The sequence below is a fragment of the Schistocerca gregaria genome, chromosome 3, assembly GCF_023897955.1.
Source record: "Schistocerca gregaria isolate iqSchGreg1 chromosome 3, iqSchGreg1.2, whole genome shotgun sequence".
Lineage (NCBI taxonomy): Eukaryota > Metazoa > Arthropoda > Insecta > Orthoptera > Acrididae > Schistocerca > Schistocerca gregaria.
The window spans coordinates 913,328,506-913,355,836 of NC_064922.1; the positions used below are offsets into that span (position 1 = coordinate 913,328,506).

The window sequence follows — 27,331 nt, forward strand, 5'->3', positions numbered from 1 at the left end:
AAGCAAAATGAGGATAATGGAATGTAGTCACATTAAGTCGGGTGATGGTGAGGGAATTATATTAGGAAATGAGACACTTAAAGTAGTAAAGGAGTTTTGCTATTTGGGGAGCAAAATAACTAATGATGGTCGAAGTAGAGAAGATATAAAATGTAGACTGGCAATGGCAAGAGATGAATACAGCAAACAGATTCAGAAGGATGTAGGTTGCAGTAGGTACTGGAAGATGAAGAAGCTTGCACAGGATAGGGTAGCATGGAGAGCTGCATCAAACCAGTCTCAGGACTGAAGACTACAACAACATCAACATGATTTACAGACCATCTAAGTAACTGGTTACTAATGCAGCAATAGTGTCCATACATTCATGGCTTTTCGTTGTGAACATTTCCCATTTAACTGTTGCTTAGATGACCAAATGGTATATTTATTTCGTGAGAGTGTAATCATTTTCCTGATCAGCTTGCATTTGCTAGGAGTCCCTGTAAATTTTTATGTTGGCACTTTGAAGGACTCCTCCTCCTTTTACAGTTTGTGTAGCAGCCTCCTTGATATTGAGAGCAAAGGTTCAAGTCTTTGCTATCTTTTGCATTTAGGCATCTAACAACTGGATATCTGCTTCTTCTTTTGTAAGGCTTTGTGTAACAGTAGATGATTTCTTGAGAGTTAAAGCTTCTTCTGTAATGTAATTTGCCACTCTGAAATCCATTAAGATGCTCAGAACATTGTATAGCCATATCTGAAAGCTGGTTGTCAGTACTACTCTTTCTGTATTACGGACTTTATGTATTCCATGTGTGAATGTTAAAGTGTGTGTGCTGCCTTTCTTACAAGTTTGTTGTGTTTACATTAGTTTCTAATGGCATTTTCAAATCCTCTTGTCTGAAAATGCTGTTTGATGTTTAGAATGACCCTTGCCAAATGTTGACAGAGTTGCAGAGATGGCAGTTTCATTCTTTTGGTGAACTCGTTCTTTTGGTGAACTCGTTCTTTTGGTGAACTCGTTCTTTTGGTGAACTCGTTCTTTTGGTGAACTCGTTCTTTTGGTGAACTCGTTCTTTTGGTGAACTCGTTCTTTTGGTGAACTCGTTCTTTTGGTGAACTCGTTCTTTTGGTGAACTCGTTCTTTTGGTGAACTCGTTCTTTTGGTGAACTCGTTCTTTTGGTGAACTCGTTCTTTTGGTGAACTCGTTCTTTTGGTGAACTCGTTCTTTTGGTGAACTCGTTCTTTTGGTGAACTCGTTCTTTTGGTGAACTCGTTCTTTTGGTGAACTCGTTCTTTTGGTGAACTCGTTCTTTTGGTGAACTCGTTCTTTTGGTGAACTCGTTCTTTTGGTGAACTCGTTCTTTTGGTGAACTCGTTCTTTTGGTGAACTCGTTCTTTTGGTGAACTCGTTCTTTTGGTGAACTCGTTCTTTTGCATAAGAGAGTCTTGTAAAGATGTTTATTTGTTTAATGAGTTGCAATAATTCATAGTAAAACAAGCCTTTATTCAGTTTTAACAAAATCTCGGTCATATCCCAACTAGCTTCCTTATGCATTGTTCTCTTCAGTATGAAACAATCTACTCTTCCAGTTTCATTGTTGTCAGAACATGTACTATCAATCAAGAGAGCTAAGAAAGCTATTATGTGGCATTATAGCTAATGTTAAGTATTTGCAGAAACAGTTTTCAATATTAATCCCAAGACGTTGTCTTAAACAAAATCAATTGTTATTAAGCTGCCATGTATCACATCTGAATCATTTGTGTTCTTTTGCGTCCACACTACAAAACTTCATGAATAGAAACTTAATCTGCTACACATCTCTGTGTATTTTTAGCTACTCAAGCTTATATTATAATTACCTCATTTTCTGCCCAACTAACATTTATTTCGTTTTTCAGTTCTCCTCATGTTGCTTATCCACATAGTGCTGTTGCTGCAACCTAGATCCTTCCATCTCCATACCATCTGCACCTGTCCCCTGTCTTGCCTCTGTGTTTGGGAGGACACCAGTTCATATCCCAGTCTGACAATTCATATTTAGGTTTTCTGTGAATTCTCTAAATCCGTAAAGACAAATGCTCTGATAGTTTGTAAGGTGATCAACCTGATTTTAGTCGTCCATTCTTCCATGCCTAGTCGTCTCCTCCCTGCCTTTTCTATAGCATGCCAGTCTGTAGTTGTGAAACTGAACATGTTAATGAATACTGGATGATATTTGCTTAATAATTTACACACTACCACAATGTTGGTTTCATTTTTTCGCACATTTATTATCTATCCTTGAAGTTCTATTGCTGGGACTGTGGCCAGTTTCTTAACTTCGTGAGAAAAATACTGCATAAGTCTATGTGCACTGTTGTGTTATTCCCAAATTAAAACAAATTTATAACTATATATTATAATAACCCCCACTCCCCAAGAACTATGGACCTTGCCATTGGTGGGAATACAGATAGCTGTACCATAGATGCAATTACAAAGGAGGGGGTATCTGTTGAGAGGCTAGACAAAAGTGTGGTTCCTGAAGAGGGGCAGCAGCCTTTTCAGTTGTTGCAGAGTCTGGATGATTGACTGTTCAGTCCTTTTAACATCAACCAAAATGCCTTTGCTGTGCTGGTATTGCTAATGGCTGAAAGCAAGCGGAAACGACATCTGTAATTTTTCCCGAGGGCATGCACCTTCCCAAGGGCATGGTTTAATGATGATGGCATCCTCTTGGGTAAAATGTTCCAGGTAAAATAGTCCCCCACTTGGATCTCCAGACAGGGACTGCTCATTAGGCTGTAGTTATCAGGAGAAACAAAACTGACTTTTTACGGATCAGAGTGTGGAATATCATATCCCTTAATTGGGCAGGTAGATTAGAAAATTTAAAATGTCAAATGGATAGGTTAAAGTTAGATGTAGTGGGAATTAGTGGAGTTTAGTGGCGAGAGGAACAGGACTTCTTGTCTGGTGAATACAGGGCTATAAATACAAAATCAAATATGGGTAATGCAGGAGTAGGTGTAATAATGAGTAAAAAAATAGAAATGTGGATAAGCTACTATGAATAGCACAGTGAATGCATTACTGTAGCGAAGATAGACAAGAAGCCCACACCCACCATAGTAGTACAAGTTTATTTGGCAACTGGTTCCACAGATGAGGAGGAGATTGAGGAAATGTTTGATGATGAGATAAAACAAATTATTCAGGTTGTTAAGGGAGCTGAAAATTCAATAGTCACGGTGGACTGGAATTCGATAGCGGAAGAGGGAGAGAAGGAAAAGTAGTAGGTGAATATGGACTGGAGGAAATGAATGAAAGAGGGAGACACATAGAATTTTACGCAAAGCATAATTTAATCATAGTTAACATTTGGTTTAAGAATCATGATAGAAGGTTGTACACATGAAAGAGACTTAGAGATACTGGAAGGTTTCAGATTGATTATATAATTTTCTTCACTTAGTAGATGTACAATGAAGTGCCACAAAATCTTGCCATGCGAGTTCTTCGCAGTTTGCAGAGTGTCGAGAGCTGAAAGAGAGCTTTGAACAATTGCAGCTATGAAATGAAGTAACCACCATTTAAATCACTCTTCTGTATTTTGCTTCTTTGATCAATATTACAGCGTCAGGTGAACAGATCACTTATTAATTCATAAATAAGAACAGCACAGCTGAAGTGAGTCTTAGAATTGAATATCTAAACAGAATGACTTTTCTATTAAAATTTCTTCAGTTGTTTCTGGGCATTGTCATTATCAGCAGCGCCTCTTTCTCCATGCTTTCCAAGACACGCCATTCCGCAGCAGCAATGTATAATGGGCCCCACTGCATCATATCTCGTCGATCTTCTAATTTCACGCTTATTTCACCATATCTGCACATACACCAGACCACAGAATGCACAGCAGGAAGTTCTCTGTTTAAATACTACATAAAAAATGTTTCTTACATGGACATTTTTTGCTGACTTGAGATGAAGAAGGGTAATATGTTACTCTGAATGAACAACATGTCTCACCGCAGGGATAACAATGGATGTTGCTAGGAGTCTATTACTTGCTCTCAAGTGGCAGGTGCAGATGTGAAGGTTTTAGCTTATAGTATGGTGATCTCCTCTTTTGGTGATTAGTCGTACTCGATTGGAACATTTATGGCCAGTATGCCTGCGCTTATGTTCGTATGTAGTCTTAACATTGGGCTACTGTCACATCTGAATGCCCCACAAATCTGGTTACAGCATATTTATACCAGCTGAACAATTGTTCGCCACAATGAAGCCCCTTTCACACACTGTCTGGTATAGGTAACACCGTCTCACACAAGTGTGCAGTAACTCCATGTCCTCCACAATGATCATGAAACATCTGATGTTGTTCACACCTTTGTATACCATACCAGGCCTGATAACAACACTAAACATAAACAATACCAGTGCACTCAGATGGCCGTTCTACCTAACAGATATAATTTTATCTTTCATGATGTACATGTTCGCTGATGGTGTGCTGTGTGGAATTGGACTGAAATCCAACCATGTCTTGTGGGTGTTTGACATTTTTGTCAGGAACTTTACTTGAGTGACTGTTAGAATAACTTCTTAAAACAATCAAATTTTTACTTACAATGATTATACCATTGATGCTCCTTGAAGTTGATAGTATAGTTGCTCATTTATCATACTTGTATACCATTAAAGTTTGTTGTGTAAACAACTTCTGCAAGGATTTGATTGCAAAACCCTTATACTTGCTTGTGTTTAGCCTTGCAACTTTGTTTGCGTTATTTGGGTCTTTTGATCTGTCAGTTGCTTTGCATCATGATTATAGCTTTAGTTAACTCCACACTTTATTTGTGAAGCATAATAAATTCATTGACATTGACAGTTGTTTTTGATACCTGCATCAGACATTATAAGTTTTTGTTTACGACTTTTTTTTTTAAAAAAAAAAGTATCTTGTAAAATCCTTATAGTGAAAATGAACTTATAGTGTCAACCTGAAAAGCACCAAATATATGAATTCCAGTTTTAGTTAGCTGCTCGCAGAAACTCAAGTATATTTTGACAGAATGTTTCACCTTTATTGAAGGGTAAATTTCATCTATACAAATTGCTACAGATCATTATTATAGTCTTGCACGGACCATCTACATGTACATCTACGTGATTACTCTGCTATTCACAATAAAGTGCCTGGCAGGGGCTTCAGTGAGCCACCTTCAAGCTGTCTCTCTACTGATCCACTCTCGAATGGCATGCAGGAAAAACGAGCACTTAAATTTTTCTTTGCAAGCCCTGATTTCTCTTATTTTATCGTGATGGTTATTTCTCCCTATGTAGGTGGGTGCCAACAGAATGTTTTCGCAATCTGAGGAGAAAACTGGTGATTGAAATTTCATGATAAGGTCCTGTCGCAACGAAAAACGCCTTTATTTTAATGATTGCCACTCCAGTTCACGTATCATGTCTGTGACACTATCTCCTCTATTTTGCGATAATACAAAACGAGCTGCCCTTCTTTGTACTTTTTCAATGTCATCTGTCAGTCCCACATGATGCTGATCCCACACTGCACAGCAATACTCCAGAATAGGGCGGACACGTGTGGTGTAAGCAGTCTCTTTTGTAGACCTGTTGCACCCTCTAAGTGTTCTGCTAGTGAATCACAGTCTTTGGTTTGCTCTACCCACAATTTTATCTTTGTGATCGTTCCAATTTAGGTTATTTATAATTGTAATCCCTAAGTATTTAGTTGAATTTACAGCCTTCAGATTTGTGTGACTTATCACATAATCGATAATTTCTTTTAGTACTCTTCAGGATCAGTAGCCACTTCTGGCATCATACAGATATCTTATCTAAATAATTTTGCAAGTTGTTTTGATCATCTGATGACTTTACAAGACAGTAAATGACAGCATCATCTGCAAACAATCTAAGCCGGCTACTCAGGTTGTCTCCTGTGTCGTCAATGTAGATCAGGAACAATAGAGGGCCTATAACATTTCCTTGGGGAATGCTGGATATTACTTCTGTTTTACTCGATGTCTTTCCATCTATTACTACGAACTGTGACCTTTCTGACAGGAAATCACGAATCCAGTCACCCAACTGAGGCAATATTCCATAGGCATACAATTTGGTTAGAAGACGCTTGTGGGGAACGGTGTCGAAAGCCTTCTGGAAATCTAAAAATATGGAATCAATTTGACATCCGCTGTCGATAGCACTTATTACTTCATGAGTATAAAGAGCTAATTTTGTTTTACAAGAACGATATTTTCTGAAACCGTGCTGACTGTGTCACTAAATCGTTTTCTGCAAGGTACTTCATAATGTCCAAATACAGTATACGTTCCAAAACCCTACTGCAAATCATCGTTAGTGATATAGGCCTGTAATTCAGTGGATTACTCCTACTTCCGTTTTTGGGCATTGGCGTGACTTGAGCAATTTTCCAGTCTTTAGGTACGGATCTTTCTGTGAGCGAGTGGTTGTATATAATTGCAAAATATGGAGCTATTTTATCAGCGTACTCTGAGAGGAACCTGACTGGTATAATCAGGACTGGAGGCCTTACCTTTATAAAGTGATTTAAGGTGCTCCGTTATTCCGAGGATATCTACTTCTATGTTTCTCTTATTGGCAGTTGTTCTTGATTGGAGTTCAGGAGTATTTACTTCGTCGTCTTTGGTGAAGGAGTTTCGGAAAACCGTGTTTAATAACTCTGCTTTAGTGGCACTGTCATCAGTGACTTCACCATTGTTATCGCGCAGTGAAGGTATTGATCGTGTCTTGCCACTGGTGTGCTTTATGTATGACCAGAATCTCTTTGGGTTTTCTGCCAGATTTTGAGACAGAATTTCGTTGTGGAAATTACTAAAAGCATCTTGCATTGAAGTATGCACCATATTTCGAACTTCTGTAAAACTTTGCCAATCTTGGGGATTTTGCATTCTTTTAAATTTGGCATCCTTTTTTTGTTGCTTCTGCAACAACGATCTGACCCATTTTGTGTACCGTGGGGGATCAGTACCATCACTTTTTAATTTATGTGTTATATATCTCTCAATTGCTGTCAATAGTATCTCTTTGAAAACACTCACAACTTCTCTACACTTACATGATCAGATCGGAAGGAATGAAGACTGTCTCTTAAAAAGGCATTAAGAGCAATTTTGTCAGATTTTTTAAATAGATATACTTCGCCTTTCTTTTTGATGGTTGTAGGTGTTACGGTATTCAGCCTAGCAGCAACTGCCTTGTGGTCGCCAATCCCTGTATTCGTCACAATACTCACTATTTGTCCAGGATTATTTGTTGCTAAAAGGTCAAGTATGCTTTCGCAAACATTTATGCTTCGAGTGGGCTCATGAACTAATTATTCAAAATAATTTTCTGAGAAAGCATTCAGTACAATTTTGGATGATGTTTTATGCCTGCCGCCGGCTTTAAACGAATAATTTTTCCAGCATATCGAGGATAGATTAAAGTCACCACTGATTGTAATTGTGTGAGTGGGGTACTTATTTGAAATGAGACTAGAGTTTTCTTTGAACTGTTCAGCAACTATATCTTCTGAATCGGGGGTCAGTAAAACGATCCAATTAATAGTTTAGTCTGATTGTCAGGTATAACCTCTACCCATACTATTTCACATGAACTGTCTACTTCAATTTCGCTACAAGGCAAACTACCCCTGACAGCAATAAATACTCCACCACCAACTGTATTTAATCTATCCTTTCTGAACACTGCTATATCGTTTGAAAAAATTTTGGCAGGACTTATTTCCGGCTTTAGCCAGCTCTCTGTAGCTACCACTATTTGAGCTCCAGTGCTTTCTATTAGGGCTTGGAGCTCTGGTTCTTTCCCGACACAGCTATGACAATTAACAACTACAATACCAATCGTTTCTGCAACTACCTTACTGTGTTTTACCTGCCCACCTATAGGCGGACGTTCCTTCTGTGGTTCCCTGAGACCCTCTAACCTAAAAAACTGCCCAGTCCCTTCCACACAGCCCCCGTTACCCGTGTAGCCACCTCCTGTGTATAGTGGACTCCTGAGGCCGGTATTACACTATCAAATTTCTTTGTCAAAGATTTGAGCAAAGATGTGATCAAATATTCCATCAAATATATTTGACAAAGATCTTTGATGTAGCGCTAGAAGGTGTATTACACTGTCATCAAATTTTTCGTCAAAGTTCAAGATGGCTGACAACAACTTGTAATTAGCCGCAGCAGTTGCACGTACCGCAATTTCATTGTGTGCACATGTGGGAAAGAAGTGGGGGGGAAGAAAGGAACCATACATATGAGGTTGACAGTCTTAAATTCCTGGGATTACAACTTGATAATAAATTAAGTTCGGAGGAGCACACCACAGAACTGTAGAAACACCTTAACAAATCTTTATTTGCAATTCGAGTGTTAGCAGACATAGGCAACACAAAAATGAAAAAGCTTGCATACTTTGCCTACTTTCATTCCATAATGTCATATGGTATAATATTTTAGGGTAACTCTTAAAGTCAAACAAAAGTTTTCAGAGTCCAAAAGCGTGTAATATGTATTATTTGTGGAGTAAATACACGGACTTCCTGCAGAAACCTCTTCAAAGAACTGGGTATACTAACTACTGCCTCTCAGTATATTTACTCCTTAATGAAATTTGTCCTAAACAACATATCTCTTCTTCCAACAAACAACTCAGTTCATACATACAATATCACGAACATAAATGATCTGCACAAGGACTTAAAATCACTTACTTCAGTTCAAAAAGGGGTCCACTACTCAGGAATGCTCATCTTCAATAGTTTGCCAGCAAACATAAAAAATGTAGTTACAAATAAAGATCAGCTTAAAAGCAGCCTGAAAGACTTACTAGTGGCCAACTCCTACTCCATTGGCGAAATTTTTAATAGAAACGAATGATGTATTGTATTTATTTATACTATTAATATTGTTATTTCAGCTTTAAAAAAATTGACATGTTCCACATCCACGAGGATCTCCTCAGCACAGGTCTATGGAACGAAAAACTAATCTAATCTGGGTGAAGCCGTGGGTTTTACGACGACACGATAAAAGCATTCAACAAAACTTGTTACATGAGCTTACAGTGGAAGACGTCAAGTCGTACATCAATTACTTAAGAATGGATGAGCATACATTTCTGTATGTGCTCAGTGAAGTGTATCCTCATATCACAAAGCACAATATTCACTTAGGAACTGCTACATCTTCAGAAGACAGGCTCACTGTAACACTCCGATTCCTTGCTACAGGAGAGGGTTATGTTAGGTCAGGTCAGGTCTCCAATCTTCTTAACCTATTTTTGTATGCACGGCGCCTAACTTTGTAAAGCGCCTCATCAGCTTCATACATCTCTATTAATTTTGTAGTTGTCGGCACACACCAATTGTATTTACCGGCAATGTTTATAAAAACACTACAGACGACGTAACGCTGCAGCAATGCTAGCGCTCCATGCAGTAACATGTCACATTAGAGTGAACAGAAGACAAGCGATCTCTTTGATCAAATCTACAGTGAGGCCCTAGTTTTGACAAATATTGGACGACATTTGACAAAGTTCCTATTACAACATCAAATATCTGTCACAAAGATTTTTGACAACCCATGGTGCAAATCAAGAAATCTGCAGCCTACATGGTCACAGAACCGCTTGTGCCTCTGATTCAGACACTCCACTCGGCTCTGCACCTTAGGACCACAGTCGGTGCTATCGACGATGCTGCAGATGGGAGTTCCGCTTTAATCTCAGAAATACCCCCTGCGGGTTCGGGGGTTAGAATAGGCCTGCGGTATGCCTGCCTGTCGTAAGAGGCGACTAAAAGGAGTCTCAAACTTTTCGGCCTTGTATGATGGTCCCCTGTTTAGTTTGACCTCGATCTCTCAAAATTTTCCGAAGAGCGAGCTGATTGTGGAAGGGCGCCTTACTTGGTGCATTGTGTCCATCTTGCGATCAGACCTTTCGCCAGCTTATACACCGTTGAACTGCAGTCCTGTCCGCTCTCCATCTCTTGGGCATGACTGTTTCTGCGTGCAGATTACACTTTGCACTGTGCAGTGCCTCTTTCTGAACCGACGGCGACCATGGACCACATGTTACCTAACATCCAGCACGGTAGCCAGTCCGTTGTGGTGGGGCCGCCATGTACCCTGTTGGTTTTAGCCCCCTGACAACACAGGGATCGCTCCACTGATGCCTGCGCCGTTAACTCCCCACGTATGCCAAGGAGTAGATGCCTATCCTCCTGGGGTATCGGGACTCCCGGCAACGGCCATCCTGCCAGGTGGCTCTTGCCATGGCTGGGTGGCGCCCGTGGGTAGGGCCCTTGGTCGGAGTAGGTGGCATCATGGCGGATGACCCGCAACGAAGCGTGGTACATCGTCTATTGCTGGTGGCCAGCCGCCAGCAGTCTCTAAGCGTTCTTGGGCTCAGTTTAACGCTCAGAAGTACGATCCGAAAACGTTCCCCTCCCTGGCCACACCGTGGGAGGAACGTAAGTCTCAGGATGGCAGTAGCAGTTATTCGCCCCGCTTCTTAGTTTGTACGAGGGCTGATGTGAAGTCTTTTCTCTCCACAAAGCCTCAGTTCTTCGTCGTGCATTTAGAGGACAAGTTTGGGGAGGTGGAGGGCTTGTCAAAAATGCACTCTGGGTCAGTCCTGATACAAACGGCATCCTCTGCCCAGTCACGACGGTTAATCGCTTGTGACAAGTTGGGGGATGTTGCCGTTACGATCACACCCCATATGAGTTTAAATATGGTCCAGGGAGTTATTTACCATAGGGATCTTCTTTTGCAGTCTGATGAAGAGCTGTGCGCCAATTTAGAGCGCCGGGGTGTACATTTCGTCTGGCGCGTTCATCGGGGTCCGAAGGATAATCAGATTGCTACCGGTGCCTTCATCTTGGCCTTCGAAGGGGATACCTTACCGGAAAAGGTCAAGGTGATGGTCTACCGATGTGACGTTAAGCCCTATATCCCTCCCCCGATGCGGTGCTTTAAGTGCTGGAAGTTCGGCCATATGTCTTCTCGCTGCACTTCCAGCCTCACATGTCGAGATTGCGGACGCCCATCACATCCCAATACTCCATGTGCCCCGCCTCCCATCTGTGTCAACTGTGGGGAGCACCATTCACTTTGCTCGCCAGACTGCCGAATTTTCCAGAAAGAGCGTAAAATCATGGAATACAAGACCCTGTTTCTCAAATTGTGGCCGGATCGACGAGTAGTACAACTCCTCCTGCCCCATCGCCAGTGGGGGGCTCTACCCACCGGGTTGCTCCTGCGCCACCTACCTCAGGAGCAACACCATCCCACCCATCGGGGACGTCCGTCCCCACTTCTAAGCCGGAGAAGTGTCCAACTTCTTCGGCTTCTCACGCTCGCAAGGGGTCCTTTGGGTCCCTCCCTTCCCAGGTTTTCGCCAGCGAGAAAGCTGACGACCGACAGTGGCGTAAGTGCCCACAATCAGCTGGTCGTAGGGCTTCACGATCCTCCTCCGTCCCGGAGACTGAATCGGTGAAGCCCTCCCAGTCGGTGCGACCCAAGGAACGGCGTGAGAAACCTAAGAAGAGCTCTCAGCCCAAGGAACTCGCGGTGGCAGCCATCCCACCGCAACCTTCCAGCTCTGCGTCTGAGGATGCGGTGGAGATTCTGGCATCCGCTGAGGACCTCGATCTCGCCGGTCCATCAGACGCCATGGAAAGCACTATCACAGGTGCTAAATCGGACGCAGCAGGTGACCCAGCGGCGTAATCTCCCTTCCCAGTCCCGTCACGCCTTTCTCAGCCGTGGACAACACCATCCTCCAGTGGAACTGCAGCGGTTTCTTCCACCATCTAGCTGAGCTCCGCTAACTTATCAGCCTTCACCCTTTCCTCTGCATTGCTCTGCAGGAAACTTGGTTTCCGGCAATGCGAACCCCCACCCTCCGTGGCTATCGGGGTTATTATAAGAACCGGGCAGCTTATGAAAGGGTGTCTGGTGGCGTCTGCATATATGTCCTCAACTCTCTTGACAGCGAGTCTGTACCTCTCCAAACACCTTTAGAGGCTGTCGCTGTTCGGGTGTGGACGCCACAGGCTGTTACCGTCTGCAGTCTTTACCTTCCACCGGATGGTGATGTCGCGCAGCATGTCCTGGCTGCTCTGATAGCTCAATTGCCGCCACCTTTCTTGTTACTGGGCGACTTTAACGCCCATAACCATCTGTGGGGTGGGTCGGTGGCAACAGGTCGAGGCGCCATCGTTGAGCATTTATTGGCGCAGCTCGATCTCTCGATCTTAAATGATGGTGCCTTCACACTCTTCAGTGTGGCACATGGCACATACTCCGCCATTGACCTTTCGATCTGTAGCCCTAGCCTCTTACCGTCTGTCCAATGGAGAGTGCATGATGACCTTTGTGGTAGTGACCACTTTCCGATCTTTCTGTCACTACCACAGCATCAGTCTTCTGGGCGCCCTAGCAGATGGGCTGACTGGGACTTGTTCTCCTCCACTGCCGCTATTGAGCCTCTCTGTAACGATGAGATCGCTGAAGCGATTAAAACTCGCTGGCGGGCGCTCCAGCATTACAAGCGACATCCCTCAATCGAACACCTTATCGCCTTCAAACGGCTGCGTGCGCGAGCCCGCCACATTATCCGCCAACGCAAGCAGGAGTGCTGGGAGCGGTATGTGTCCACCATTGGCCTACATGTCACTCCATCGCAGGTCTGAGCCAAGATTCACCGTCTCTATGGCTATCGGACCCCTGTCAGCGTCCCTGCGCTCTCACTGAATGGAGCAGTTTGTACTGACTCCGACGTCATTGCAAACCGCTTGGCAGAGCACTTTGCTCTGTATTCCGCTTCTGCCAACTACCCCTTGGGCTTCCGCTCCATTAAAGAGCGGATAGAACGTCGGAGTCTTTCTCTTCGCAGCCACCATCCTGAATTGTACAATGTTCCATTCAGTGAGTGGGAATTTCGCAGTGCCCTCGCCGCTTGTCCTGATACCGCTCCTGGGCCAGATAGCATCCACAGATGCTGAGACACCTTTCAGTGGACTGCCAGCGACGCCTCCTCGACCTTTACAACCGCATTTGGGTCGAGGGTGAGTTTCTGTCGCAATGGCGGGAAAATCTTGTTGTCCCCATTCTGAAACCAGGGAAGAACCCTTTGGAGGTGAACAGCTACTGTCCCATTAGCCTCACCAACGTTCTTTGCAAGTTGCTTGATCGGATGGTGTGCCGGCGCTTGAATTGGGTTCTGGAGTCTCGGGGCCTTCTGGCTCCGCTCAGGGTGGGTTCCGTAGAGGCCGCTCCGCCGCCGACAATCTGGTGAGCCTGGAGTCGGCCATCCGTACTGCCTTTGCCCGCCGTCAGCATCTGGTCGCTGTCTTTTTCGACATGCGGAAGGCGTATGATACGACATGGCGTCATCACATCCTTTCTACGCTTCATGGATGGAGCCTTTGGGGCCCTCTGCCGATCTATATCCGCAATTTTCTGTCGTATCGTACCTTCCGCGTGCACGTCGCGGCCTCATATAGTTCCTCCCAAGTCCAGGAGAACGGTGTGCCACAGGGTTCTGTTCTAAGTGTCTGTCTGTTTTTAATAGCCATTAACGGGCTCGCTGCGGCTGTGGGACATTCTGTCTCCGCTTCGCTGTATGCCGACGACTTCTGCCTTTACTACACCTCTATTGGCATTGCAGCTGCTGAACGTCAGCTCCAGGGCACAATCCGCAAGGCGCAGTTTTGGGCTGTAGCGCATGGTTTTCAGTTTTCGGCAGCCAAGACCTGCGTTATGCATTTCTGCCGGCGACGCACTGTTCACCCGGAGCCGCGGCTTTATCTTGACAGCGAGCTTCTTTCAGTGGTGGAGTCACATAGGTTTTTGGGGGTGGTTTTTGATGCCCGATTGACTTGGCTGCCTCATATTCGGCAGCTTAAACAGGCGTGTTGGCGGCATCTAAATGCTCTGCGATGCCTGAGCCACACCAGGTGGGGCACCAACCGATCTACTCTCCTACGGCTTTACCAGGTGTTGATCCAGTCCCGTCTGGACCATGGGAGTCTGGCTTATGGCTCAGCATCCCCATCTGCGTTGCGGCTGCTGCACCCAATCCTCCACAGCGGGATACGCCTTGCCACTGGTGCCTTCCGGACCAGCCCTGTGGACAGCATACTTGTGGAGGCAGGTGTCCCTCCACTGCGGTTACGACGCCATCAATTACTGGCTGCTTATTCTACCCATGTTTTTAGCTCGCCCGGGCATCCAAATTATCGTGTCCTGTTCCCACAGTCAGTCGTCCGTCTGCCAGAACCTAGGCCCCGGTCGGGTTGTCCGATCGCCGTGCCGTCAAACAGCTTCTCTATGGGCTTGGGTGTTTCCCTGTACCACATCCTTTCCGGGCCCCTCTGCGTACACCCCCATGGTGTGTGCCTCGCCCTTGCTTTCGGCTCGACTTGGCACAGGGCCCAAAGAACTCAGTCCCTCCGGTGGCCTTCCGACGCCGCTTTTACTCCATCCTGGCCACGTATCAGGGCTCTGGTGTTGTCTATACCGACGGTTCGATGGTTGCTGGTCGTGCCGGTTATGCACTAACTCTAGGGGACCATTCTGAACAACGTTCGTTGCCGGCTGGCTGCAGTGTTTACACTGCTGAGCTGGTCGCCATCTTTCGTGCTCTAGAGTATATCCACTCCTGCTCAGGTGAGTCCTTCGTTATCTGTAGCGATTCCCTGAGCGGTTTACGAGCTCTCGACCAGTGTTTCCCTTGTTCTCGTCTGGTGATGGCTATCCATGAGTCCCTGCATACTCTTGCCCGTTGCGGCAGATCTGTGGTCTTCGTTTGGACCCCGGGCCATGTTGGGATACCCGGAAATGAAACTGTTGACCGCCTGGCGAAAGAGGCCACTAGTGCACCATCTCTGGAGATTGGCCTCCCAGCGACTAATTTGCGGGCACTATTACGCCGCAAAGTTTTCGATTTATGGGACACTGATTGGCGCAACCTGCCCGTGCCAAACAAACTCCGCCGTATCAAGGAGACGACTACTGTGTGGCGGTCATCCATGCGAGCCAACCACAGGGAATCAGTCGTCCTTTGTCGGCTCCACATTGGCCACCCCCGGCTCACGCACAGTTATTTACTGTGTTGTGAGGATCCCCCTCTTTGTCGTTGTGGGGCGTCCTTGACGGTGGTCCATATTCTGTTGGAGTGCGCCCTTTTAACTGTGCTCAGGCAGACTTTTGCACTGCCTGATACGCTCTCTGTGCTTTTATCTGACGACTCTTCCATAGCGGATATAGTTCTGCGTTTTATTCAGGCAGGGGGATTTTATCGCTTAATGTAAGTGTGTGAGTTTTTGTGTTGATTCTGGCCTATGGCCTACAATTTATCAGATTTTTTTTTCATGTGTTTCTCGGTGGTTGGCTTTTCCCTTTTTGTTTGTATGGTCGGCCAACCACCGTCACACTGTGTGATTTTAGTTCGTCTTGTCTGGTCTTTGTCTACGGTTCTCTTGTTCTGTGTCATCTGTCTTATCGTCTGTTGATCGTTATTATTCTCTGTGGGTGTTTTTAGTATTTGGAAAAAGGGACCGATGACCGTAGCAGTCTGGTCCCTTTAACCCCCACAAACCAACCAACCTAATCTCAGAAATAAGACTGGCACTCTTTACCGTTTCTGCTAGCCTCCCGAAACCAGACAGAATCTGCTCCGATTCAACGTGACACATGTCATTGGTACCAACATGAGCCACCACCTGCAGTTGGCTGCACCCTGTACTCTTCATGGCATCCGGAAGCACCCTTTCCACATCCGGAATGACTCCCCCCCCCAGAATGCACATGGCGTGTACACTGGCTTCCGTCCCATCCGTGGCAGCCATGTTCCTAAGGGGCCCCATTACGCGCCTAATGTTGGAGCTCCCAACTACCAGCAAATCCATCCTCTGTGAATGCCCAGACCTTGCGGGCCGAGAAGCTTCCTCTGGAACAGGGTGGACGACTGCATTCGGCTCAGAGACATCATCAGCCACAGATAACGCCCGAAACGTGTTTGTCAAATGAACCAGGGAGGCCCTACGATCAGCCCCTCATAAAGTTTTTTTACTGCTTGCCAGCCTTTGGAATGATCTCCCACTCAACCAAGGGTGAGAGGTCAACCTTAGTGCAGGCAGTACCTGGAGCGGTCACAGCAGTGGACTGATCGGAGGACACGTGAGACATGTTCAACGTTCCTCATTCCTCGCATTCGATCCCCCACAGTGACACCCCTTGGCAGCAGCCTCAAGCTGTGTGATGGAAGCCAAAGCAGCCCGGAGCTGTGAGCGAAGGGTCGCCAACCCAACTCGCATCTGTACACAAGAATCACTGTTCCTATCCATTACTGCAGTCGCTCCTGTCTGAAGCTCGTAAAAATATGTAACAATTGAATGGTGTACTCGCCTTATTAGTAGCAGGAACTAGCGGTGCTGCTCTCGCTGACGGTCTAACTGACACTGATCTGTTCTAACCAAACAAACCAATTCTTTGTGGGAGATTTTCTCATAAGTATTCATGTATGGCCTTTCAGAAGATTACAAAAGAACATTGCCACGTGTGAGTACACATTCCATTTACTTCCTCAGTGGATAAAGAGAGCATGGAGGTATCTGTGTGACTAAACTATTTTGTTTGCTTCTGAGGTAACCTACATAAACAATTGCATCAAGTGTGCTGTGTTAGGACTCTTCCCAAACACCTTCATCCTACTGTTACATATTGTGCCAATGAAGTGACATGGGCTTCTGACCCAGGTTTTCTTACTTCCTTCAGAATCTTGTGGCATTCAGTGGGGGGAAAATACAGTGTGCTGGAATTAAACACATGTAGTGACAGACTGTGCACATTCTACTTGCCACATTTGGAATTGTTTTCTGTAAGCAAAAACATGTTAAAAATCTTTGCCATATGTTTATGCAATGAATGTACTTAAAAAAACTGTCTTTTTCCAGGTACAAGAGTGGTTAGAAAGGGCAGCAAAACTTGATGAAATGAGTAAGGCTGTGAATACCTTATTTCGAAGACTCACCTACTGTGCAAATAGGGAACTGTTGTATGATTTATATCCATATGTTTGGGACATGCGTGGTGTTATATCATTGCTGAACTCTTACATCAAATGGTTAGGTGAGTACTTCCCTTATCTCATATTTTGTTGTTGCATGGTAATGCAGTACATTGGCTGTTGTTGTTTTCTTTCCAGTATACCTTTGTATGTCTCGAAGCAATTCTACATTATTCTAGCACAACACAATGTTTATGTGTTTAAAATTATGTTACTGCTGTTCTTACAAACACACTATAGAGATTCACAGAGAGTAGATGTAGATTTCTTCTGTATTTGTTGGCATGTAATTTGTGTGCTTTCCATTGAACTTAGTGAGTGGATGGCATTCTGTTTTTAAAACTTCACTGTTCAGGGCACAATATTTTACCACAGTGACATGCCAAGTCATATCGTTACAAAAATTATAGTGAGCTTACTTCTTGTTTTGATGTTCAGTTGCTTCATGGAAACATGTAAACAAAACTGGAAAGGAAACAATTTCAGTTACTTGTTTTATTGGTGTAATGGCTCTGGTGTGGTATGTTTGAAGTTTTGCAAATAGTAGTGAAGTTTCAGTGTGCCCTATGAAAAATGTTTAAGTTGCTTTGCAACAATCCATTTTTTGTAAGAACCATTCAGCCTAAAGAGGGCTTGAGTGTCTTAGGAGTTGTGTGAACTTGCTTTTGATTTGTATTTTTTTTAGTAGTTGGAAAGTTCTTGAAGTAAACTTACTCATACAATGCAAGAATACTATGGCTGGTGGCATTTCCATTAAAATTTGAATGATTCATGTCAGATTATCTCATTTCCAGCAGTTGTAAATTTGTATACATTCACTTCTTCTTAGAAAAGAGAGGGAGAGAGAGAGAGAGAGAGAGAGAGAGAGAGAGAGAGAGAGAGAGAGAGAGAGAGAGTGGGGGGGGGGGGGGGCCTTGATAGCACATGTTTGGGTTTTCTTAAGAGAGGGAGAGAGAGAGGGAGAGAGAGAGAGAGAGAGAGAGAGAGAGAGAGAGAGAGAGAGAGAGAGTGGGGGGGGGGGGGCCTTGATAGCACATGTTTGGGTTTTCTTCTATTCCAATTGTGTATGGAGCCCGGGAAGAATGACAGCATAAACACCTATGTGCACGATATAATTAGTTAATTTTGTCATCAAGGTCACTATAGGAGCAATATGTAGGGGACTGAAGAATACCTTTATATTTGTTACTTAATACTGGTTCTTCAAACTTTGTAAGTAGGTTTTAACAGGATAATTGGTGTCAATCTTGTAGATTCTGCCTGTTCAGGTTTTTCAACACTTCTGTTATGCTCTCCTGTGGGTGAATGAACCTGTGACTGTGTGTGATAGCCCTCTTAGTATACTTTCAGTATACCCATTTAGCATGGGTTCCATACACTTTAGCAACATTTTGATGTGGGACATTTTGTAAGCCCACATTTTCCCATTATCCTGCCAATGAACTGAAATCTACCACCTACTTTACCTTCATTGAGCCAATGTAATCATTCCATTTTGTATCTGTACACAATGTTACATGCAGGCTTTTGTATGAGTTCACTGATTCCAGTTGCAACTCATAGCTACTGTTAACATGGGATACCATTTTTCCGTATTTTATCAAATTCACAGTTTTACATTATTGAACACTTAAATTGCAGTTTTCTTCCAAAGATTATTTCATTATAGGTAACTGCATAATCTGCAAAAATGTCTGAGGTTACTAGTAGTATTGTCTGCCAGGTTGCTGACATGTAGCATGAAAAACAGAAATGCCATCACACGTCCCAGGTACACACCTGAAGTGGCTTTAACAAAGAGTAAGCCTATAGTAAATGTATTGTTGGTACAGTTAACAAGAACATTGTGCTTTAAACTTATAAATAAGCTGTTCCTTGCATGGAAGATAAATGGAAAGGATGTAAGGTATTAGATCATAATGGAGAAGCCTGGTAGAAAGAGCTGTAATAACTAGATAGCAGATTTATATGTGCAGACAGACAGGACAGAGTCAAGTTAAGGACTTAAGACCGTCTGCTGGAGACTGAGAGAAAGAGATAAGGGAATACGAGTTGAGGGAAATAAATTTTGAGAAATGTAAAATTAGTAAGTGGAGAAACCCAGCTATAAAAGGAAAACTGACTGAAAACTGAAAATAAGATTTTAAATGTAATTGAGAAACTAAACTAGAAATTCGCAATAAAGTAGTGTCTTGGAAAATACGAAGGAAACAAATTTTCTTTTTTCTTTGTGATTTTAAATCATTTAAATAATCAAGGCAAGAACTTACCTAATAGTTGAGGTTTTGAGTTGGCGATAGGCACATAAACCAGACAGAACTTTGCTAGCCTTTGGATGAACACTTCTTCTGAGCTTCTTAGTGAAAATTTTTTTGTGTTGGGTGATGGGGAGTAAGCAAAGCTAGATATGCTAAAACCCGTGCAAGACACACTTCTATTGGGTAAAATTACATCTGTCTTTTAAGGAAAATTTTTATGGGCATGGTTATAGACAGAAAATACGATAGGCTATGTCAACAGAGTGTACTGCAAATGAAGGGAATGTGTACAAAGCAGAAAAACAATACCAACCATAAGAAAAAGTGGGTACAGAAGGAAACAAGTTATGGTTTTCTATGATCTGACTAATTTTCACCCAGTGAATAATAATGATCCAGTTTCCAGGGAATGGTGTGATGTAAAGATCTGAACTAACCAGCTGTCATTAATAACTATAAATCTACACAGAGTATCGTAGTTTGCTGATTACGTGCAAAATTTAAGGGAAAGAAGTGAATTATAACTATAATCTTGATCGTGTTGAGCACCACAGCAGACACTAATTAGAGGTCACCTGTAACAGAAAAAGTTACTTTCTAGTTGCAGAATAATTTTCTTCTCCTTCTTGCTGCCATCCCTTTCACCCCTCCTTCTCACACTCTTCCAACCTATTTATCAGCAAATGTTATTTGCATGTGAAGAGAATAAATGCCCAAAAAATTTTTAACACAAAAATGATTATTTCCCTTTGTTCAGCTAATTTTGTGCAGTGCAGTTTGATTGCAAATATTAACAGTGCACAAAAAAGTTCTTAAGCACTCATATTTGTTTGCAGTACAGAAGGGTATCAGATAAAGCAAGGTAACTAATGCATTTGCCATTTATTTAATTGTGATGTGACTCACAATTCACAAAATTCCAAAAAACAGCAATGTAGATGTCCCTGTACTACTTCTACCTTTTCAGAGGTCATATTAACACCTTCTACTGCCAACCCCATTTTTATTCATTATATTCATTTGTGTGTTTCTGTTTCACAGTTGTTTATTTAATGAGGGGGAAAGGGAAGGGGGAGGGGGAGATGTGTATCTGAGTGGGCACATGTGCACATTTTGGGTGGTAGGCATATCATGTGATACGTGAAACTTTTTCCACATTTTAGTTTGTTAATTCATTTTATGCTTTTCTTTTGTAAAGGCTAAAGGCAATGTCTAACAGATTGTCCACAAAATTATAAAGCCACAGGTTGGGCAATATGACCATATGTAATGCAATGATTTTGCAGTAATTAGTGATCAGTATTTTATTTGTTGGTTGTTACCTTTTTACTAACACACGTACTTACTTGTAGTCAGAGAGCAAGATTTGTCTTTCTATAACAAATTTCCAGCTTTAAAATGGTGTAGTGCACACCCATTAAAAATACACAGCATATAAGTGTCTTTTAACAGAATGTAACTGCTATGTCTGTTCCTCTTGCATGCATGAGAATGAATGCAGTATTATGCCAGCTTCAGCAAAATACGGATATTTAAACAAAGCATTGTGCTGTATGTAGTTCAGGTTTCTGGTTGTTCCTCTGGTATTTTAAGTTGTAAAGAAACGGTTATCACTTTATTTATGCTATTCTATAATGTTTACTGCTGAACACTTTTGTTTGTGTCATTTTAACACTGCCATTGTCAAAACAGTTTTTTTCTTACCTTTTTTCTTTCTTCTTCTTTTTCCTTAATTTAATGGCACATTTGTATGGCTTTCAGTTGAGAGATGTAGTATGTTATTTCAAAAATTACCACTCCTTTTCTTTCAAATCCTCTTTAGAGAGCAGCTGTCTGGCCAAGTTTTGGAGCTATATGTATATATTATCAGTAAAAGTCCGTCTGATACACCCCAGAAATGTGCCATTCATTGAATGTCATACATTTAGAAAAACTGGCAAACTCTGTTAGTTAGGAAAGAATATGTTGTGATCAATTTTCCTTAGTGCTAACAACATGTAACAATACTTTGTCAAGTGCCTGTTGTTGAAGTTATTTTGAGACCCTTCAGATTCTGTTAAAGTTTGCTGTTACTACTGTACTGAAATAATATTCATTCCCTGTCCCTCACTAGCCATTTCAGAGTTTTGCTGAAGCAGAAATCTCAACCAAAATATTTTCAAGCTTATGGATTTGTCTTAACCATGTATGCAGAATTGAAACAAGCACTGTTTGTGTGCCATGTTTATTGGTTCCAGCTGATTTCATACATGCAAGGGGAATGGACAAGTTACCTACTTGGAGACATCATATTTATGGTGCTACAGTTGCCACTGAAGATGCAAGTAAATGTATGGTCCACAGATTTTATCTTCTTGTAATGTTGCTAAATATCACAGTAAAATATTTATAAACTATTTTATAGACTCTGCTTTTATAGTAAATATGCTGCTTGAATAAAATTCTAAAGTGTTAAATTAAAATGAATCATTACATTCTTGTGGACTAGAAAGAGGAGGATTTCGTATGTTGTTCTTATTTACACTGATGTGATGTTTAGAGTCTGTGGATAACTTTACTTCATCTTGGATTAGGACTAGGAATGCATAATGAATACTGTGGATTGAAGTATTCAGGAATTGCATTTCCAGTTCTATCTTTATTTGAATTTCTAATTCATTCTCAGCATTTAGGCAATCTTAGATGACAAGCTATTCTTGGGAAACATGTCTGCAAGTCATTTAACATGTTTGACAGCTGATCTTGCATAAGGTACATGCAGTAGTGATTTTATGCAATCAGTTGTTTCATTATGTTGCTATAGGAATTCATGAGCTTTATGTGAAAGTCAAAATAGAGCTTTATCAGTAATCTAATATGTGCATTGTTGTAAGTGCATACAGACGTACTTACATTATGAAATTTTGTTCATTGCTTATGGATGAATGTGTGAAAATCAATTTATTAAAGGAAATATAAATGTGGTGTATATTGACAGCTTGAAAAATGACACTAGTAAGCTGCAATCTGGTATCTGTTATATATTGGCATACTTGAAGAAGAACACCAAAAAGGTGCAACATAATTTATTGTGAGGAGAGTATTATAGCATTTAAAAAATTTTAGAATGCAAACTGTATGTACTGTTTCAGTTCTGTGATGCGCGTTCTGGATGTTGCAAACCTCAGTTTCGATGTATGGAATCACTAGCTGTGCACGATATCTGTTGCAATGATTCTTTTTCTTTTTAAGTAGGTGCATATACCCCTATACAAGGCACAGTTATATGTGTAAAATAAATCAATGACAATGATTTTTGCGCATTAAAATAAATTTTAAGTTAATTAAAGTGCTTTTGGTTATGCCAAATTTTTGGTAGTCTTCTGGAAAATGATTATATTTTTCAGCTGTCCCACTTGTGAGCATGCATCATACAATTGCCCACATGTAAATCATGGATTTTCCAGATTTACTTCAAGTGGTTAACCTTGGGCTCTTTAGATGGTCATTGAGAATGCAAGGTGAGCCAGGAACTCTAGTTGTATGAAATCAAATAGTGTGTCATTAGGAATGATGGGAATATGTGGAATCAGTACATCTCCTTTTGACATGTACAGAATTGTTGCCCTGTCGCAGTGCACATGTCGCGATGTCGCGACCTTGTTGATACACTGAACAACATGAGTAAGAGACTGGGTGAACTTCACATTTTTGAAGTATTCCAAGTCAACCATATACAGGAAAAATTGTGTTACCCGTTTCAGCTTCACCTTCAGCCATAGGTATTATAGGGGTCCCTTATTGCCATAGCAATTCTTTTCCAGTGATACCGGTACTAAGTTGGGTAGAAATTGCTTCAGTCATGACAGAGATGTGCTGACATTTCACTGCCTTTGCAATCCCCACTCCACACACATACACACTCTTGGTGAAAATTTATTGGGACTGTCACCAATGAGTCTTATGAAACAGGAAACTATCAATTCAATATTAGTATATTGGTAATTATCAAATATTTTTACTTTTATGGCTTCTCACTCCCACACCAACCTGTAGGGGTATTAGGGCACCCTACACCTACAGTAGTTAATAATGAGCTTTTATATACAAAATTTGGCTGAAATTGCTCCAGACATCCCCCACCCCCCACCCCTGCCCTGTCTGTGAGGTATGTGTTTGTACATCCTCAGAAACCCTCATGGGCATGCACACAAGAACTCACCAAAGTTTGATCACGATCAGATTAATAGCTTGTTTTTATACAGTAACATACTCAATTGCCATTGGAGTGGATACTGAAGCACAGTAATTAGAGTTTGTCCCTGTTTACATTACAGAATTGACCATGTCATGCTATGCTGTCACCCTGTAAATGCTAGCTTGAAAGCAGCTTGTGAAACCATGTTGTGGCAGTAGTATGCTGTAGAAAACATTCACCTAGACTTCCCTGCAGTCAGTGGTTACTGCAGAAAGCTTGCTGGGATCTGTGTACTACATCAATATTATTACTGATTATGTTTATAGCTTCATCAGTAATTTGTCCTCACTGTAACTAGAATTTCCCACCAGAAAACATTTTCATGCCATGAAAGCTTTAATAATGTCACATTAGTTATAAGGAATGTGATGTTGAAGTACAATACATGTCAGAGACAAAGAACACCATTTGTCGACAATTCCAAACACATTTCAGATATCGTCAAGTGTCAGCTCAGAGCTTGCAATGCACCGTAAGGTGACTGCATATGTCTCCTTGTGGCTAGCAATCCTTGCTGCTGTCATTGAGGACATGCTTTTGATTCATAGATTTTTATCTCAGATTCTTCTGCAGTGGGAAGATTTTATGAGAGAAAATGAGAAGCTTCAAAAAATAAGCAGTAATAGTGACACATTGAAAGACTCGCACTAGGGTGGGAATGCATGAAATTTGTTTATTTTGTGCCTCCTTGCAATCTACAGCTACTTTGCAGTCTGTGCATGGCTTTACACTAAGGACCTGGGAAATCCATACTATAGGGAAGTACAGTTATGTTGCGTACTTTAAATGATGCTTATAATTTCCTCAACAGCGATTTGAACACTAGTTAGGAAACTTGTAAAATATTTGCCAAATGTATCACATGAATAAAATATGGGGTCTGTTTCCTGAAATCTTATGCCCAGTATGGGATGTGAAAGGGGTGGGGAACTTGTATTGTTTTATAATGTGTAATAAGTATGCAGAGATTAAGTGAAGATGCAAAACATGGGATTGTGTTTTAAAAGTTTTTCCTGGTAGTCTTCAGTATCACTTAAGCTAATGGTAAAAGAATTCCCTCAGCAATCTTAACAAAAAACTTTTTCTACACCCTTTTTAATTGCTCTGGACGTGTTACTGTGCGCCTTTGTACATGTCCCTGTGTGCTCGGAACGTGTTCACGTGCGCCACCAGTTCTTCTGCCTGATACGACTGGTGGTTCGTGTAATCACGTTCAGAGTACACAGGGATGGGTACAAATGCACACGCGTTAAAACATCCAGAGCAGTTAAAGGGTTAAATCAGACCCATAAACACTCTGAGGTCAGTATTAGTGATCCTGAATCCATATAAGGTCAGTGTTAGTTATCCTGATTCCATATGAGGTCAGTATTAGTAAACCTAATAACAAGCCTTCACGGTGTTCTTTTTCAGTTTCCAGTAATATACTGTACACAGATTCAGCAAGGAAAAAAAATGCTTATCATTATATTGTAGCAAAGAATCAATTACATTTGACAGTTGCTATGCTGTGTTGCAAATTGTCAATTTTTGCATCATTATCTACATACAGGAGACTCTGAACTAAATGCTGTGACTGATAAAACAATATACTTCTGCTCAAGCCTTAACCCTTCATTACAAATTGTTTCCTACTGCCAGCTGTGCCCATAACTTCAAATACCAATAGTGAATGTTTGTATGATTACAGATTGCAAAGACAAATAAGAAAATAAATTCAGAAGAAAAGAATATCTCATTGATTTTGTTGCTTGATCTTTAAAATTATAAAATACAGAAAACTTTGGTGCCTTTGAACTTTTGAAGATATGTTTTGAAGGGTTAAACAGCAGCTGCCCTTATTTAAACAGGCTGTGTTCCACATTGTGCTGAGAAGAGAGCTTCCATCTGACTTGGGTGACTTATGTTTTTTTCTGAACAGGAAGTTGTATTTTTACTAATTTATGTATGCTTGTTTCCACAGCTAGCGGCCGCTTCCCGCAGATGGTAGCCAGCTTCACCCTCGGCAGCTACACATGTACGCGGTACTCTCGTAACTAGCAATCATGTCAACAATGCCTCTGCCAAAACATTCATATGACAAGATGTCCACTGGCAGCGTCATCACCAGTTTCCATGTTTTAGCAGTGGCATTTCTGAGATTAATCCATTAAAATGCCCATCCCTTTTTCTGTAGTATCAATGTTGTCACAGAACATTACATTTGGTTAATGTAACTGTATCATGTCTTCATAGTCACAAAAACTAGTCATTAAAATTGAGGAAAATGAAGTTTACACTCACACGCTAAAAGTGAGTGACAAACGTAGCATAGAAATTGTTTTGCTTGAAATAATTTTCAATTTTTGTTTGTTTGAGGAAATAAGGTACTGACAAAAATGCATGCTTGTTTGGTACATTTGTTCTGTGACACAAAAATCCTGAACCTAATGATTCAGGTATGCCACATGTGCATGCTGCGCTCCCAATTTCAGCATTCCAGGGACCAAAATAATATTTTGTTTTCTCTTCTAGGCGCCTGCTAGGATGATGCAGGCCAAAATATGATACTGGCTATTCCCCTGATAAAAATAATTTCCATACTTTTATATTTTATTGATTTTTTTCAGCTTTCTTACAGTTGCATAATTGCAGGAAAGCTGTGGCAGGTTTTCACATTTACTGGTTAAGTCAATCTCTAGTGCCTACATTATGAAATGGCAGTTATTTTTCTTAGGGGACTGGCCAGCTAGTTTCTCTAAATTAGTACTTTTTTTCAGATATTAGTACATGCTATGTGCTATGATGATTGCTATAAATTCTTCTTCCAGACGGTAACTGTTAGTTACTCTCTAGTAACTGTTTCAGTTTTCCCGAAGGAAGAGGTTGGTCATTCATTGGGTTAGTGCTCTCCCTTCAAATACTTGCCACTGCCACTGCCACCGCTGCTGCCGCTGCCGCTGTCACCTCTGGTGCCGCCACCACCACAGCCACATCTAGAAAGTAATGCTCTCTGTACTCTGGTCAGCACATCTACCAAGTTGTTTTATTTTCCACCAACAAACTGTCTATGAAACATTATTGAATTTAAGGAAAAAATGTAGTTGTAGAATCTCTCAACTTTTCTAACTAACTTTAAAAACTGGCAACAATTGTTGGTAGTGATTTTTACATTTTGTATGGTTTCAAGTTACAAGATATAATGTTTGTCTGATTTGACTGAAATGAGAATTTGTGTTTCTGTGGGAGATGTGCTGTAACAGTTTTACTCTCAATGCAAAACCACAGCTGCAACCTTGCAAGCTCCCATTCCTCTTTGCTGCCTAACAAAAAACATGTGGCTTTTAATGTATTATTAATGCTGTTGCAGCTGTTTCTTAAACATTTTGAGATCCTTTACATCAGTACTAGTTTTTAAGCAAGAAATTTATCAGTACTACATACATGCACCTTGCAGATATTATGTTAGTACTATGTACACAAGTTTTTATTTCTTTACATTTTTCTTTTGTAGGAAGAGGAATTGTTCCACTATTTGCGGTCCTCCAGATGTTGCTTTATATTTTTAATTATCTCTTTGTTTATTTTTCAATTATTTATATTTTTTCACTTAATGTTTACTGAAAACAGCTGTAGCAAGAATCACTAATTAAATTAAGCCATCTCAATTTTCCAGTCAATTACAAAAAGTTTTTGCAGAATGTCATATGTGCAAAGTTAAGAACAGGATCTTT

The 27,331-nt window shown here is 41.6% G+C and overlaps 1 protein-coding gene across 4 annotated transcripts in view; it reads left to right on the top strand.

The window, feature by feature from the left end:
* LOC126355425 (protein O-GlcNAcase) overlaps positions 1-27,331 on the top strand; it is a 164,380-nt gene that overhangs the window by 103,229 nt on the left and 33,820 nt on the right. For 2 of the 4 annotated variants that reach the window (XM_050005730.1, XM_050005729.1), the window contains 3 exons: positions 17,011-17,185; positions 21,619-21,711; positions 25,582-25,635. In XM_050005730.1, coding sequence (XP_049861687.1) covers positions 17,011-17,185; positions 21,619-21,711; positions 25,582-25,635 — 322 coding nt within the window. The remainder of the gene's footprint in view (positions 1-17,010; positions 17,186-21,618; positions 21,712-25,581; positions 25,636-27,331) is intronic. The other 2 variants (XM_050005731.1, XM_050005732.1) reach the window with 2 other exon arrangements.